General features: G+C 50.4%; 2 protein-coding genes across 2 annotated transcripts in view; both read left to right on the top strand.

The window, feature by feature from the left end:
• Nucleotides 1–46: 46 nt before the first annotated feature.
• On the top strand, nt 47–6,600 carry MRPL1 (mitochondrial ribosomal protein L1). The gene is made up of 10 exons (XM_059470050.1): nt 47–295; nt 426–1,664; nt 1,808–1,916; nt 2,503–2,758; nt 2,942–3,025; nt 3,527–3,598; nt 3,784–3,895; nt 4,321–4,421; nt 5,617–5,698; nt 6,336–6,600. The coding sequence occupies exons 2-10, from the start codon at nt 1,631–1,633 to the stop codon at nt 6,497–6,499; spliced, it is 1,014 nt and encodes a 337-aa protein (XP_059326033.1). The 5' UTR covers nt 47–295; nt 426–1,630; the 3' UTR covers nt 6,500–6,600.
• A 4,217-nt stretch (nt 6,601–10,817) lies between these two features.
• FRAS1 (Fraser extracellular matrix complex subunit 1) overlaps nt 10,818–13,087 on the top strand; it is a 105,490-nt gene continuing 103,220 nt past the window's right edge. Inside the window, exon 1 of the mRNA XM_059470308.1 lies at nt 10,818–10,981. Coding sequence (XP_059326291.1) covers nt 10,888–10,981 — 94 coding nt within the window. The 5' untranslated portion in view covers nt 10,818–10,887. The remainder of the gene's footprint in view (nt 10,982–13,087) is intronic.

Raw genomic sequence — 13,087 nt, 5'->3', positions numbered from 1 at the left:
GGGCACTCGCGGGGCCGTGTCAGCGATCACGGAGCGGCTCCGGTGGGGGCACGAAGGAACCCGCCGCCCCCTTTATCCCCTCGTTTCCCCTCCTGTTCCCCCCTCGGTTTCACAGCCGCGGTGGGAGAAGGAAGGGACGCCTGGGAATGCGGGGCGAACGGCGGGGATTTGAGTGTGCGGGCATCTGCTCGGTGTCTGCCACCTCTGTTTCTCCTCCTCCAGGCAGTGGGGTTTATTGGGCGCCCAAGCGTCGGTGGCACGGATCCTCGTGGGCAGCCGGAGCAGGGAAGTGCAGGTAAAAAAAAATTAAAAAATTAAAAAGCACCAGGGAGTGTTTGAGGAAGCAACAAGCGGTCGGGGGAGCACAGGGAGGGACAAGAGATCAGGCTCTGGGGCTTTTAATTGGAATTTGCTTTCTGCTGCAGCTGCCCGAGGTGATGCTGGACCCAAGAAGTTCATTGTTGGCTGGAGAGCGGGAAGGGCCTCAGCGATGGATCAGGGGCTGTTGGTAGGAAACAGACTTTGGGGAGAGTGAGGTGTTTGTAATGGGTGAGCATTATCTGCGAGCCCGTGTATCTCCAGAAATCCGTGCTCCATCCATGCTCCAGGCAGAGACCTGCTGGGTAAAAGGCCAGAGGCTCACAGGGGACTGAGGGACAGGGGACAATGCCAAGTACCTGTCCAAAATAATTTCATTTTACCCCTGGAGCCTTAAACAAACGGCTGTCACTCCTCAGCTGAGGTGTTTTAGCCGAGGAGGGTTCCTTTTCCTCCCGTCGCCCTCCTGCCTCCCCATGTCCATCCTTTCTGTGGACACTGAGCCAGGTGTTGGATTGGATGAACAGTTTTGTTTCAGTTTGTTTTACACAGCCACCCTTGTCTGGTTTAATAATCCTTGCACACAGATCCATTGGGGAGTTCTAGGCAGCCACATATCCCTGATGTAAAAACACTTGGACACACACTGATTGGGAAAGACTAGGAGATTGGAATGTTTTTAATCAAAAGCACATCAGTGTGGAATAGAAGCCCCCTTTAACCATTACAGTTTGTGGTGTGGATCTGAACAGCTCAGGACATGCAAGTGAGTGTTTGTAAGTGGATGCTGCTCCAGGACAGTGAATTAGGTGTCTCTTTTCCCACCCACCCTACAAGGGAGTAGGGGTGCGATGGCAGCCGCAAAATCTCTTTTTGGAATTACACGTGGCTTGCAGCAGGCAATGTTCTCGCACACAGCCGTGGCTGAACAGGTGTCAACGCCCCCATGGCTGAAGGCCGCGGCTCTGACTGCCCTCAGGAGCCGCCGCCATGTTGCTTCAGGGAAGGGGGACCAGTTAGGCCTGCAGCGCTACGAAACAACCCGGGTTCGCCCTGAGGCCCCTCTGAGGCCACTGAAGAAGCGAGCTGGAGGCTTTTGACCAGCCCTGGGCAATGGTCGCCTCTCTCGGGGCAGCGGAACCCGCGCACCCGCGGAACGGTAGGCTCGGGCGCGGCGGGTTGGGGGGACGGCGCTAGGTGGCACACCGCTAAAGATCCCGGGCTTGCGGGCGGCCGGAACGCTTCTTCTCGGCCCCAGGGAGCGAGTTCCGCAGGGAACGGTTCCGGTGGCGCACTAGGGCGGCTCGGCAAAATGGCGGCGCCCAGCGCCCGCTGCCTGTGGCAAGGTGAGGGGGCCGCGCTGAGGGAGCCGCGGGCACTGCCCCGCGCTGCCGCGGCCGTGAGGGGCTGCAGGGGGGACTGTCCGGGTGGGTCGGGGGTGCGGGGGCCGCGGCGCGTGTCTGAGGCAGTGTTTGCTCTCTCCCCTCAGCGCTGGCCCCGCGGTGCGGCTGGGTCCTCCCCGGGCTGCAGCAGCGCCCCGCTGTCCCCGCCGCGGTGAGCCCCGCCACCGCCCGGCCCTACGCGGCCGCAGCAGCCAAGTGAGTGCGGGTCCGGCGTCCCGGGAGGTGTTGAGGGGTGTTTGGGGGGTTTGGTGTCCGCAGGGCTGGTCCGACAGCCGGCTGACCCTCAGAGGCTCGCGGAGAACAGCCTGCGCTCGCAGGGAATGTTTTCTATGCTGATGGCATAGGGAAAGCTTGAGGCTGTGGTGTTGGGCTGTGCTTTTGCGGGTGTAGCAGGGTCGCATGTCAGAGTGAAAGCTGGTGAGCTTCTGGAGTCTGTTTGAAACCCTTCCCGTCTTTTAATTGGCTTTTCATTGTTTAATTTGCCGTCTCTGTAATAACAGTGTGGCTGGGAGAAGCAAGAGTAGACAAGGGAATGAAGTTTTCTCAAGTGCTGCAGACTCTTTACAGAGGGATGGAGGGTCCAGTTATTATTTTAATATTGCTTTCCTTGCCTGGATACCCTCTGAAAATAGGGAGGAAAATGAGAATTGGGTGTTCAACTGAATGCAAAATGCCACGGGAGAGGGAGGAGAAAACCTTGCTTTATAAAATCAGAGTGCTGTGAAAATACGATAACTGATGACGTCACAACGTGCCCGGGGGGGTTTTTTTTTGGTCTTAGAGCTGCCAAAAAAGATGCCAAGAGGAGCCGGCAGGAGAAGGCGAAGGAGGCGGCCAAGGAGAAGCCCCTCCCTCGGAGGCGGCCGCTGATGAGCAAGCCCGTGGACGACGTGTACCTGACGTGGCTCTACAGGAGACCCTCCTATGGGCTGGAGCAGGCCGTGGGCATGCTCAAGAGGTTCCAGGAGCTGGACTTCACCCACCCCAAGCAGTTTGTGTACATCAACGTCTTCCTGGACATGGCACTGCAGAAGAAGGTGGGGAGGCAGTTCTGGCACTCCTGAAGGTTTTGAGGCTGCTCAGACTGAGGGCTGTCCCTCACCTTGTTTGCATTTTCTTTTTTTTCATTTTTAGGGGACCAACTCCCTGTGGTGATGTAATTTACACTCAAGTCCTGATTTCTGTTTGTTTGCTTTAATTTTTTTTTATTCCTTTGCCAGAAAAAAGTGGATCCTTTTTCCAGCGGTGTCGCTCTCCCCCATCGCTTTACGGATGAGGTGAACAAGGTCTTGGTGTTCACAGAGGTGGGTGAGCCAGAATTCCTTCATTTTCATGGGGTTTTGGTGTTCACAGAGGTGGGTGAGCCAGAATTCCTTCATTTTCATGGGGTTTTGTGCTCACAGAACTGGGTGAGCTAGAATTCCTTCATTTTCATGGGGTTTTGTGCTCACAGAAGTGGGTGAGCCAGAATTCCTTCATTTTCATGGGTTTTTGTGCTCATAGAAGTGGGTGAGCCAGAATTCCTTCATTTTCATGGGTTTTTGTGCTCACAGAGGTGGGTGAGCCAGAATTCCTTCATTTTCATGGGGTTTTGTCCTTCATTTCCATGGGTTTTGGTGTCCAGCACACTCTTGCAACTGTCCTTTGCCAATGAATCATTTTATCTCTGTGAGATGATCCCAGAGGGGTGCCATGGGTTTATTTGGTGGCTCTTTGGACTGAATTGTTTGGAATTCTCTCCCTGAGCTCTGCTGGCAGCTAATTTGCAGTGCAACTGTTTTTAATTCCTTTTTTTCTCTCAACAGAATGAGCAGGAAGCTGAGGTAGCTCAAGAGCATGGGGCTGCCATCGTGGGAGGAGTTGAATTAATCAAATGGGTGTGTATTTTTCTTAAAGAATTACATAAAAATCCTAATTGAAATTGGAGCCTGGAGGGGAGGGGAGGAAGTCTGATGTCCAGTGAGCTCTGGCTGGGAGGCAGCAGGCAGAGAGATGTGTTTCTGTGCTTGGATCCTTTTATAAACCAGCTTGAATGCAAGGAGTGGAATTGTGCTTGTTGCAGATCCTGGAGGATGAAATCCAGGCTGATTTCTACGTGGCTGTCCCTGCCATCATCCCCAAGTTAATCCCCCTGAGGAACAAGCTGAGAAAGAAGTACCCCAGCACCAAGAGAAGTAAGGAGCAGTTCTTGCTTGCAGCTTTTAGCAGCTCCTGAGGGGGCTGGAGCCCTGGGGGTGCCCCTGGAATGGTTTTTGTCAGGATGTGGGGTTACTTTAGGAGTTAGGTTGTGGCTGCACCACTTGTCTTAGTCAAGGGAACTTTAGGGATCCATTTTTTCCTGCAACAGGTAAACCTGGGATAAGAACCCAGGTGCATTTGGCTGCTAGGTGCCCTTATGGTTATTAATCCTGCTAAGAGGGGAAGGAGGGAACAGGGAGACTGTGATCTCAGTGAGGGCACCATTGTCCTCTCTGTGAAACTGTGTTTTGCACTGGTGTTTGCTTTAATGAACAGATTGAATGATCTCTTTCCTGGTGCCAGACCCATCTGTGCCAATAAGCATTGCTCAGCCAGCTTCTTTTGTTTTGTTTTTGAACAGATTCCCTGGGCAGTGACATTCCCAGAATGGTGCAGTTCTTCAGGGAGTGTCACGAGTACTCGGTGGAGGACGAGAGTGTCATCAAGACAAGGATAGCCAGAGTAAGTTGTGTGCAGAGCTCTTACATTTGCTGCCCTGAGCAGAACTGTAGTATTCAAAGAGGGGAAAAAACCATCTCTTCAACCTCTTTCTCAAAGTTTTTGACCGCTTTTTCACTAACCTCTGGAGAAAATACAACTCTTTTTTGTGTGGCATCTTCAGCTGGTTTTAAACTTTTTGGTTGTTGTTTTTTTTTTTTTTTTTTTTTTTTTGGTAAGGAATAAACTATGGGTTTGTAAGTCCGTGATCAATATGCAGAAGAGTCAAAAAGTCTTTGCTTTAACCAAATAATTAAAGAATTCTAATTTTGATAACTGGAATTGGAGTCGGAAGCAAGAACTGTTTGTGTTACTTGAAATAGAAAATAATTTTGGCTTATTTATTCATTTTCTCCGCCCTAAGCTCTGGTGGGTTTTTTTGTTTTCCTTCTGGTTTGCATCTTTGTAATCCTGCCTGATGTTTGGTGTTCCTCTAACTGAGGGTGGCACAGGCAGGAAGGGTAGGAAATGCCTGGAGCTTTGCCTGGCAGTGCTGGAGACAGATGAGTTTATAAATTCTCAGTAGCTGCTCTGAGCTGTGCATGGGCATTCCAGGGGCTTTCTTGTCTGTATTTTTGTGTGTAGCTGGAATTCTTGACCTTGCTGTTGGAGGAGTCTGACTTAGTTAAGAAATAAGAAGGGAACGAAAGGATTTACTGTGAGAAGCTGGCATCTTCATTTGGGAACTATTTTGGAGTGCTTAGAACCCTCTGAGCATGACCTGTCCTCATCATGGAGCTGATGAGTTGGTTCTTTTGATGGATTTCATTCTGTTCAAGCTCCTGATGCCTCCAGTTCTAGGTGCGGATGCATTTTGTGGCCTTTGACAGCTCCTTCATTTTAGTGAGTTTTTTGCAAAAGCACTTGTGTGTATGTTGGTTTTTTAAGAGTTGGTTTTTTTTAAGAGTTTTCAGCCCTTAAAGCTACATGTTGTTACAAAGCCCTCGGAATTTCGTGTCCTGAGTGGAACTAGGGAGAAGAGTGAGCAAATCAGCATTTGGATAAGGCTGTTAATGGGATTTGTCACTCCTTCACGGGGAGCACACAGAAAGGAAACCTATCCAAATGTAGAATAAACATCAACAGCAGTGCTTTCAGATCCATTCACCTGGGCTCCAGGCATCATCACCATTACTAACTTGGCTCTGTCCTTTTGCAGCTGGATATGCCCACTGAGCACATCATTGCCAACCTGAAAACAATTATCCAGGATATCTGCACCTTCAAGCCATCTAATTTTGGTAAGATTTGTTCAGGCTGCAGCAAACCCAGGTGGGAGATGGGAGTTCTTTACTGGCTAGTCGTGCAGTTACCTTGCTGCTCTCCAAGTATCTCTAAAATTCCTGCTCCTCCAAGGGAAAGTTGATTCTTTCTTTCCTTTTTTTAAAAATTTTAATTCCTTAGCCAAAGGAATAATCAAGTCAACTTTAAGCAGAGGGCATCTGCTTAGCTGGACAGGAAATGGTGATTCCTGAAATAATTTTAGTCAAGGAGTTTTGTGTAAGCTAAAATGCCATTTTTTTGTGTTGATACTTGCTTAATGTCTGCCAGAAGAATGATCTTGCTTCTCTCCTAGTGATGCTGCTCAGAGTAGCTGCAGACACAAGACCATAAAAAGCCAAGTACATGTGCCTTGAGAAGCCCAAATGAAAACTATAAGAGGTTGCCTGACTTGAAATATAAAGTAGGTGCAGAAAGGAATGTTTTGTTTTGATTATTTTTTAAAATGAATTTAAATCAATGTACATCAGCCCATTTTAGTGAGGATTAGCTTTTCTACTGATTTGGAGTGTCAAGCCTGATTCTGGTGGTGTTCTTTCACTGCCTTGATGGCAAGGGGTGGAGTGATCAGTTGGGTGGTGCCCCTTGTGTTTCTAGATCCCATTGTGCAGAGGCTGGTTATCAGATCCTCCACCAGTGAAGGCTTGCTGCTGAACCTCGATGGAATCCTACCTCAGGTGGAGAAAGCAGAGGAGAAAGAGGAAGAAGATGCAGCTGATGAGGATCAGCAAAAAGCTGTCCAGGAATCCGTTAGTACCTGATGTCTTCTCCTTGTGGGCCTGGCGCTCCAGCTGGGGAAGCGGATGTGAAGTGTCACTCAAATCATGCTCTGTGAGAACAAAAAATAAATGCAGCTTGTGGATTTCATGTCTCAATTGGGTGTAACGTTGTCAGGAGCAGGAGCCTGTTGTCAGAACCCAGCAAGTGTTTTCCCCCAAGGAAGAATCGGACGTGATTTATGAGGGGAGCGAGCATTCACCTTGCCCCCATGTTTTCTGGAATACCAGCTGCAGACGCGGCTCTTTGCCGCTATTTTCCGCTTTCTTTCCAGGAGGTGGCGCTCCCGGCCTTCCCTCCTGTGCAGGCGTTGGAATTTCCTGGAATTTCTCCTGAAGTGGTTTTTTTGGGGGGTTCTGTTGCTGAACACTTGTTCGTAAAGCTGCACCCCGAAATGTAAGATGGTCCCAGAAAGGATTGGCTGTTTACCACAGGGATGAGCTGGTCCAGATCTGGAAAGGTTTAAATCATTCCTGTTACTGGAGGTAGGCCTCCTTTTTCCAAGAGCTTACTGGGATCTGGCTGCATGGGAGTTCTTTTAGCTCCCATCAGAAGCATTTGGCTGCTGTCAGTCAGGGTGACCAATTCCTGCCAGGCCACGCTGATTATTTTTGGTTGTGTGTGGGGTGCTTTGCTCAGAGTTTGATCCAAAAATTCCCTTTTAGGTGTGTATAGGAAGGTTTTACAGTGACTTAATAGACTTTGCATGTTGCAAGTGGGAAAAGGAATGCCAGTGCACTGGGATGTCTTTATTGCTTAGGAATTACACATGTAAGGGATATTATGAGGCATTCCAGGGGTTGTGTATTGTTTGTGACCCAAAATCTGAATGTGAGTTAGCTGTTGGTGTAGAAAAGCAAAGCCTGTGGTATTATCTGAATAGATTTCTCTTTTCTCTGTTCTCCTGCCTTATTTCCAAGACTTCATTGTCCATTTTGGGAAAAGATAGGCCTGCCCTCTTTGATGGGTGTATTTAAAAAAAAAGTGATGCTTAAGCAGAAATGCACAGGTGAGCTTAAATCAGAAGCTCTCAGACTGCTGAGTGTGCTCTCAGAGAATAAAAGCATGGAATAACAAAGGTTCCTGCAGGGATCTGCACTTGGAAAATCCCAGAGCTGTGGGGACACAGGAAATCTGGGCCTCTGGATGTCAGGGGGGCAAGAGAAGGAGCTGGTGGGCTCAGCAAGTTTTCAGGTGCAGTTCTGAACTTGTGCTACTGATTGCTGAGGGAGTAATGCCCCTGGTCTGTGCCATGCTGAAACAGTGCTGTACAAGCTGTTGAGTGCCTTGGGACTTATTTTTATCCTGGAATGCTGGATTGGCATGGGGAGGGGAGAGATGGAAGGGATGATCAACGTGAGATGGTTCCTCTGTAATGAGCAGAGTCCCCAGACAGGCAGAGTGGGACTTGTACATGTGGTTCTTGGGCCAAGGTGCTTTAGAAATCCCTATAATTGTCCCACTGAGCATGGCTGCAGTGGCACTGCTGGCTTCTGGAAGTGACTGTGGGATGGAGGGAGGCAGTGCTGCAGCACCTTTAGCCCTGCAGATGATGTATGATGGCTTTTAGGTTTGTTTTTCTGGCCCTGCTGTTAGTTTAACTAAGGAGAAGAGCTGGGATTCAAGCTCAGTGAAACAGAAACATTTGCCCAAAGAAGGAAGAAGTTGTCCTGGGAGCCTGTGTGCAGCTGTGGGGAGTGCAGGGCTGACACTCAGCCTCAACCTGGACTTGTAGGGAATTTGTGGCACTCCAAAAAACCTGGAATCCCTGTGGGTCAAGCTGAGTTCATGGGAGTTGTGCCACGGCTGGAGGAGCAGGGCAGGGATGTTGCAGCTGCCACCAGTGCTGACAGGTTTTTAGTGCTGAGATGGGTGTTCTGAATGATTAAATAGGATTTTGTTATCCATGTTCTGCAATACCACTGGTCTTGCCAGACTCTGGGAGAGAGGCTAATGCTGTAGCCAAAACTGTCCGTGTGGGAATAGTTGGATTGACTGAAATAGGACAGAGGAGGGAAAAAAGCTTTTGAGGCTGACAGAAAACGCTGTGAGGGATAAACTTAATTTTCCAAGCAGTTATTTCTGTCAGTACCTCAGCTTGCAGGTGTCTAGAGGCTTCATCCCACCAGGACATGAAGGCAGAAGTGTCAGTGTTTCTCCGGCTTGGAAAACAAGAGGAAAATGCCAGTCTTCCCAAATTGTCAGGTACTGGGAGATGCTGGGTGAAGGTCACACGTGGTGACCCTGCCATGCCATGTTGTTTTTGTGGGCTAATCTCATGGATTTTAAAAAGGAATATTAATAAAATTGTAAAAAAACCCGGTTAAAAGCTGGAAAAATATTTAAGTGTCAGGGGTTCTGGAAGTGGGGAATGCACATGATGCCAACTTCACTTGCCAGAGATGGATCCTTCTCAGAGCCATGTTTGTCCAGCTGTTCTGTACAAGTCTGAGCCAGCACGTGGCCAGCTCTCCAGGAACACAAGGTATGTCTGGCTCAATCTCTTCAGCCAGGGATTTGCCAAGTGGAGGAATGGCTCTTTCACACCAACTTGCAGAAAACTGACCTCTGCCTAGAGGTTTGGTAAAAGGGAGGCTAAAAGTGGTTAATTTCTACAACCCCAGTGACTTTTTGTGCCATTATTTCAAAGATCTGTGGCAGCAGCTGACAGCTGCATCAGTGCTTTGCAAGTTGTACCCTTCAGGCTTTCAGCCTTTGAACGATCTCATATTTCTCCTGAGAGAGTCTGAAGCTTATTTGATAATTTTATTTGCTGCTAATCTGTAAGTAGACTCAAAACAGAAATGCTGCTTTTGTGTTCAATAGGATGTGAAGGACAAAACTTTAGCAAACTTTGAATTTCTGAAAATTTCAGGTCTTTTGCGCTGAGTGCTAAACTTAAGAAATGCTGGAAATGAGTGCTTGCTAGAGGGAAAATCTGAAAAATTATCTAAGTTATGGGTCTGGAGTTCTCCTGACTTTAACAGGGTCTTTGGAGCAGTGTTGTGGGAACAGCAGGAAGGAAGGTAGGAGAAATAGGGAGGAGTAGGCAGTAGCTGGACTAGGGAAACAAGTTGTCAAAGCCCAAAGAACAGCAGTAGGAAGATGAAGAACAAAAATGGTGAAAAGATGGACTGGACACATTTATATGAAGCTTGTTCTGTATGAAGTTGTTGAACACTATGTGCTTGGCTTTAATATTTTCACCTGTTCTATATGAAATTATTGAACCCTCTGTGTGCTTGGTTTTAATTATTTGCACCTGTTCTTTCTTGCTGGTGTTTCTTTGAGTTTGGTCAAGTTGTCCAGAGTTTCACCTGAGGAGTTAGAAGGGACCTGGGGCTTGTGTGTTTTTTGCTGTGGGAATTCTGGCACAGTGATTAAAGGCATGCAGTCCTGAGGAGGAAAAAAAAACCCTAAAAAATCATTAGGAAGTGAATCAAAAGTGAGCAGATGGAGTTACCACGGGGAATTGTTATCAAATTGAGCTGCCATCGTTGCATTTAATCAGGTAAGCAGGAGATGAAGGCAGCAGCAGCAACCCAGCCCTGTGCAACCAACTGCTCTGTGGGAACTAGGGTACTGCTATGAAGCGGGAACGCTGAAATTGGCAGGGAAAAAAAAAAATTTCATTCACAGACTAGTAAAAATAAACTCACTTTCTGAGTTCATTTTAATTTGGGGCTTGGAATGGCTGTAACTTCAAACTGGGGCTGTTTTTCTTTATCCTGTGACTTGTAGGAGCCAAACGTTCATTTGGAAACGTTGGCTCTGAGATGTGTTGAGTGTGCACTGCTGGAGGAAGCTTTTCTTGAATGGACATGGTACTGTGTGTGTGTGTGTGTGTGTGTGTGTGTGTGTGTGCAAGCCAAGAAGAAATGGACATGGAAAGAGACTAGGCTTTGCTATTTCTTGTTATAATCCTACAACCCAAACTGACACCCAAAACACAACAAATCAGAAGCTTCCAACCCGGGTTGAGAGGGTGACCTCTCCCTTGCAGCCACCGGGATGGATCGAGTCACTGGGGTCAGGTCCAACACAAACACGTTTGATTTGCCTGATCCTGGCACGGCTGCGGGATCGCCGGGGGCTGCTCCATGCCTAGGTCGCCGGTGTGAGGGGGAGGAGAAGCCGGAATCCTCTGCCTCCCCGGCGCAAGGTGCCGGGGAGTGGGAGGAGGAGGAGAGGCTCGGATGCCGGGAGGAAGGAGGGCGCAGCGCTGCCCGGGGCGGGGCGGGGGGCGGGCGGGCTGCGGCGCGGAGCTGCCCCTTTGTCTGCGGGCGAAGTTTGGCGGCGGGGCGGGGGCCGAGGCGCTGCCCCGGCACCTGCCGCGGGCCCGGCGGGCACTCGCTGCTCGCCGCCAGGGGCCATGGGCGCCCCGAACGCCGCCGGGGCCACCGTGCTGCTGCTGCCGCCGCTGCTGCTGCTGCTCCTCCCAGCCGCGCTGGCCGATGCCGCCTCAGGTGAGTCCCGCGCCGAGCGCGTCCCGGTCCCGCGGGCGGGGGATCCCTGAGGGGAAAGCGGCTCCGGGCGCCTTTTCCCCTGGCACATGGGACGGCTCAGCCTCGCTGCCTCGCTGGTCGCGCTGCCGGCCCGGGCGGGGGTCCGCCTCCGCCCCCCGCCATTTTGGCGGCTCCTCCACAGGCGAGGTGAGGGGCACCGGGGCGAAGCCGTGCCCGGCCGGTGGGCACGGGGAAACGCCGGTCCCGCTCCGGGCTGCCCCTCACGGCGGGCGGGAGGGAGGGAAGGCGGCGGCGCTCGGCCGTGCCCACGTGAGGGGAGCTGCCCCGGCACGGTGTGTGGCGCTGAGGGGCCGGGGCGGGCAGCGGCAGCCGCAGCCCTCGGGCAGCCCGCGGGTGGCGGGGCCGTGCGGAGCGGAGCGCTCGGGAATGCGGCGCCGGGAGCCGGGCAGGGCCGGGAAAGCGTGAGGGGGAACCGGCAGCAGCCCTGCTCCGCTCCCTGCGGCTGGAGCCAACTTGGGCGCTCTCGGGGAGGCACACCGGCATTTGTCTCGGGTGCTGGACGGACTCGTGGCCAGCGCAAGGCTGTGCCGTGCTGATGTTCGGAGTTTGGGGGTGCGGGTTGGATGCGTTCGTGCTCCTGGGTGGTTTTGCAGCCTGTCCTTTGGCTGTAGGTTGTTGGCTTCTGAAGTGGCAGTCTCCCCGAGTCCTGCTCCCACCGTGATTCCCGATTCTAAGTGCTGCTGTTCCCAGTGAACAGCAGCGGTTCAAACCAGCGATGTGCGTGCGAGCCGAGGCGCTGCTAGGTGTGGGCTTGGACATTTGCTACCCAGTGTTAACTCGTTGGGTAGCACTCCGACAGAGTTCACTTTTTCTGGTTTCAGAGATTTAATTTTTGGTAAATGACGCTACCAACAACCCGAATCCAAGATGTCCCCCACAAAAATACCATAGCAATAAGTCCGGGGTGCTTTTTTGGGTGCTTCAGTTTGTGCAAGTCATAATTTGCAGAATGCTTTTCAGGTGTGCTTTGCAACAGGTGGTGATCACACCTGGGGCTTTGAGTTTCTTGGAAAATCAGGGCACTGTTGCATGGCAAGCTTAATTAATTAATGTGTGTAGTGTGTTTGGCTCACCCATAATTGGGGACAAAAGTAAAATTTATTTGTAAGTAAGGATTGTCCAAGTCCTGCTGAGCTGGCTTGTATCTTAGTCTCCCTTGGTAACTTGTAAAGGAGGGAGCTGTGTCTTTGCCCTTTGTGGGGAAGAGGGATCAGAGTTGGTGAATTTGCTTTCTAGTCCTACGTGGTCCCTATTCCCTGCTCTGGCCCCGGAGGGGATGAGCACACTGGTATTTTAAGGAACTCTAGCTGTCAGTGAGCTAAAAATGAAAGGCAGCCAGCCCTGGAGGGGTAAAACAGATGGGTTGTGCTGGTCTTAACTAACTGATGTTAAATTTTTGGGTTTTTTTCCCCCCCACCCCATGCCTCCCAATAATGTGTGACCTCGCGTTTTGCACTGAATTTTGAGGTGGAGCTGGATGATGAACCTTGAAATTATTTTCTCTTGCCAAAAGAACAGCTATTTGCTGAATTTGAGAGAAATGTGGCTGGGCTCCTGTGGCTCATCTTCTTGGCAAGGGAAAATAATTCCTGGGGGTGCCTCCACAGCCACTTGCGGCTGAGCTGAAGATGAGCTCAAAGGAGGAGTTTTTGATTCCAAGAAGTGTAGCTCACAGGCTTTCTGTACAGATTGGTCTAATCTGCATTTCTCGGGAAACTCCACTTTTTGGCAGGGAAATTCTGACTTTTTTGGGTGGTCCCTCGAGGCAGCCTTTCCGTGGTCTCTTTCCCTTTCATCCTGGAGCTCCTTGGGTTATTTTGGTTTGTGTATTCCCCTCACCCTTTTGGGAGACAGATCATGTGCAGTTGCTCCAGGGTGACCATTTCCAGAAAATCGATAGAAGAGCTGTCATTCAGCTTACTCCTGGTTTTACTTCCTAACCTCTTATTTGATTATTGGGGTGAAATATGTGAATATATTGGAATATATTGGTTGGGTCCCTGTCCGTGCCTGGGACAAGCTTTCTCTCAGTTAGCAGGGCCAGGA

The sequence above is a fragment of the Ammospiza nelsoni genome, chromosome 4, assembly GCF_027579445.1.
Source record: "Ammospiza nelsoni isolate bAmmNel1 chromosome 4, bAmmNel1.pri, whole genome shotgun sequence".
Taxonomy (NCBI): domain Eukaryota; kingdom Metazoa; phylum Chordata; class Aves; order Passeriformes; family Passerellidae; genus Ammospiza; species Ammospiza nelsoni.
This window is presented reverse-complemented; position numbering and strand designations above follow the sequence as displayed.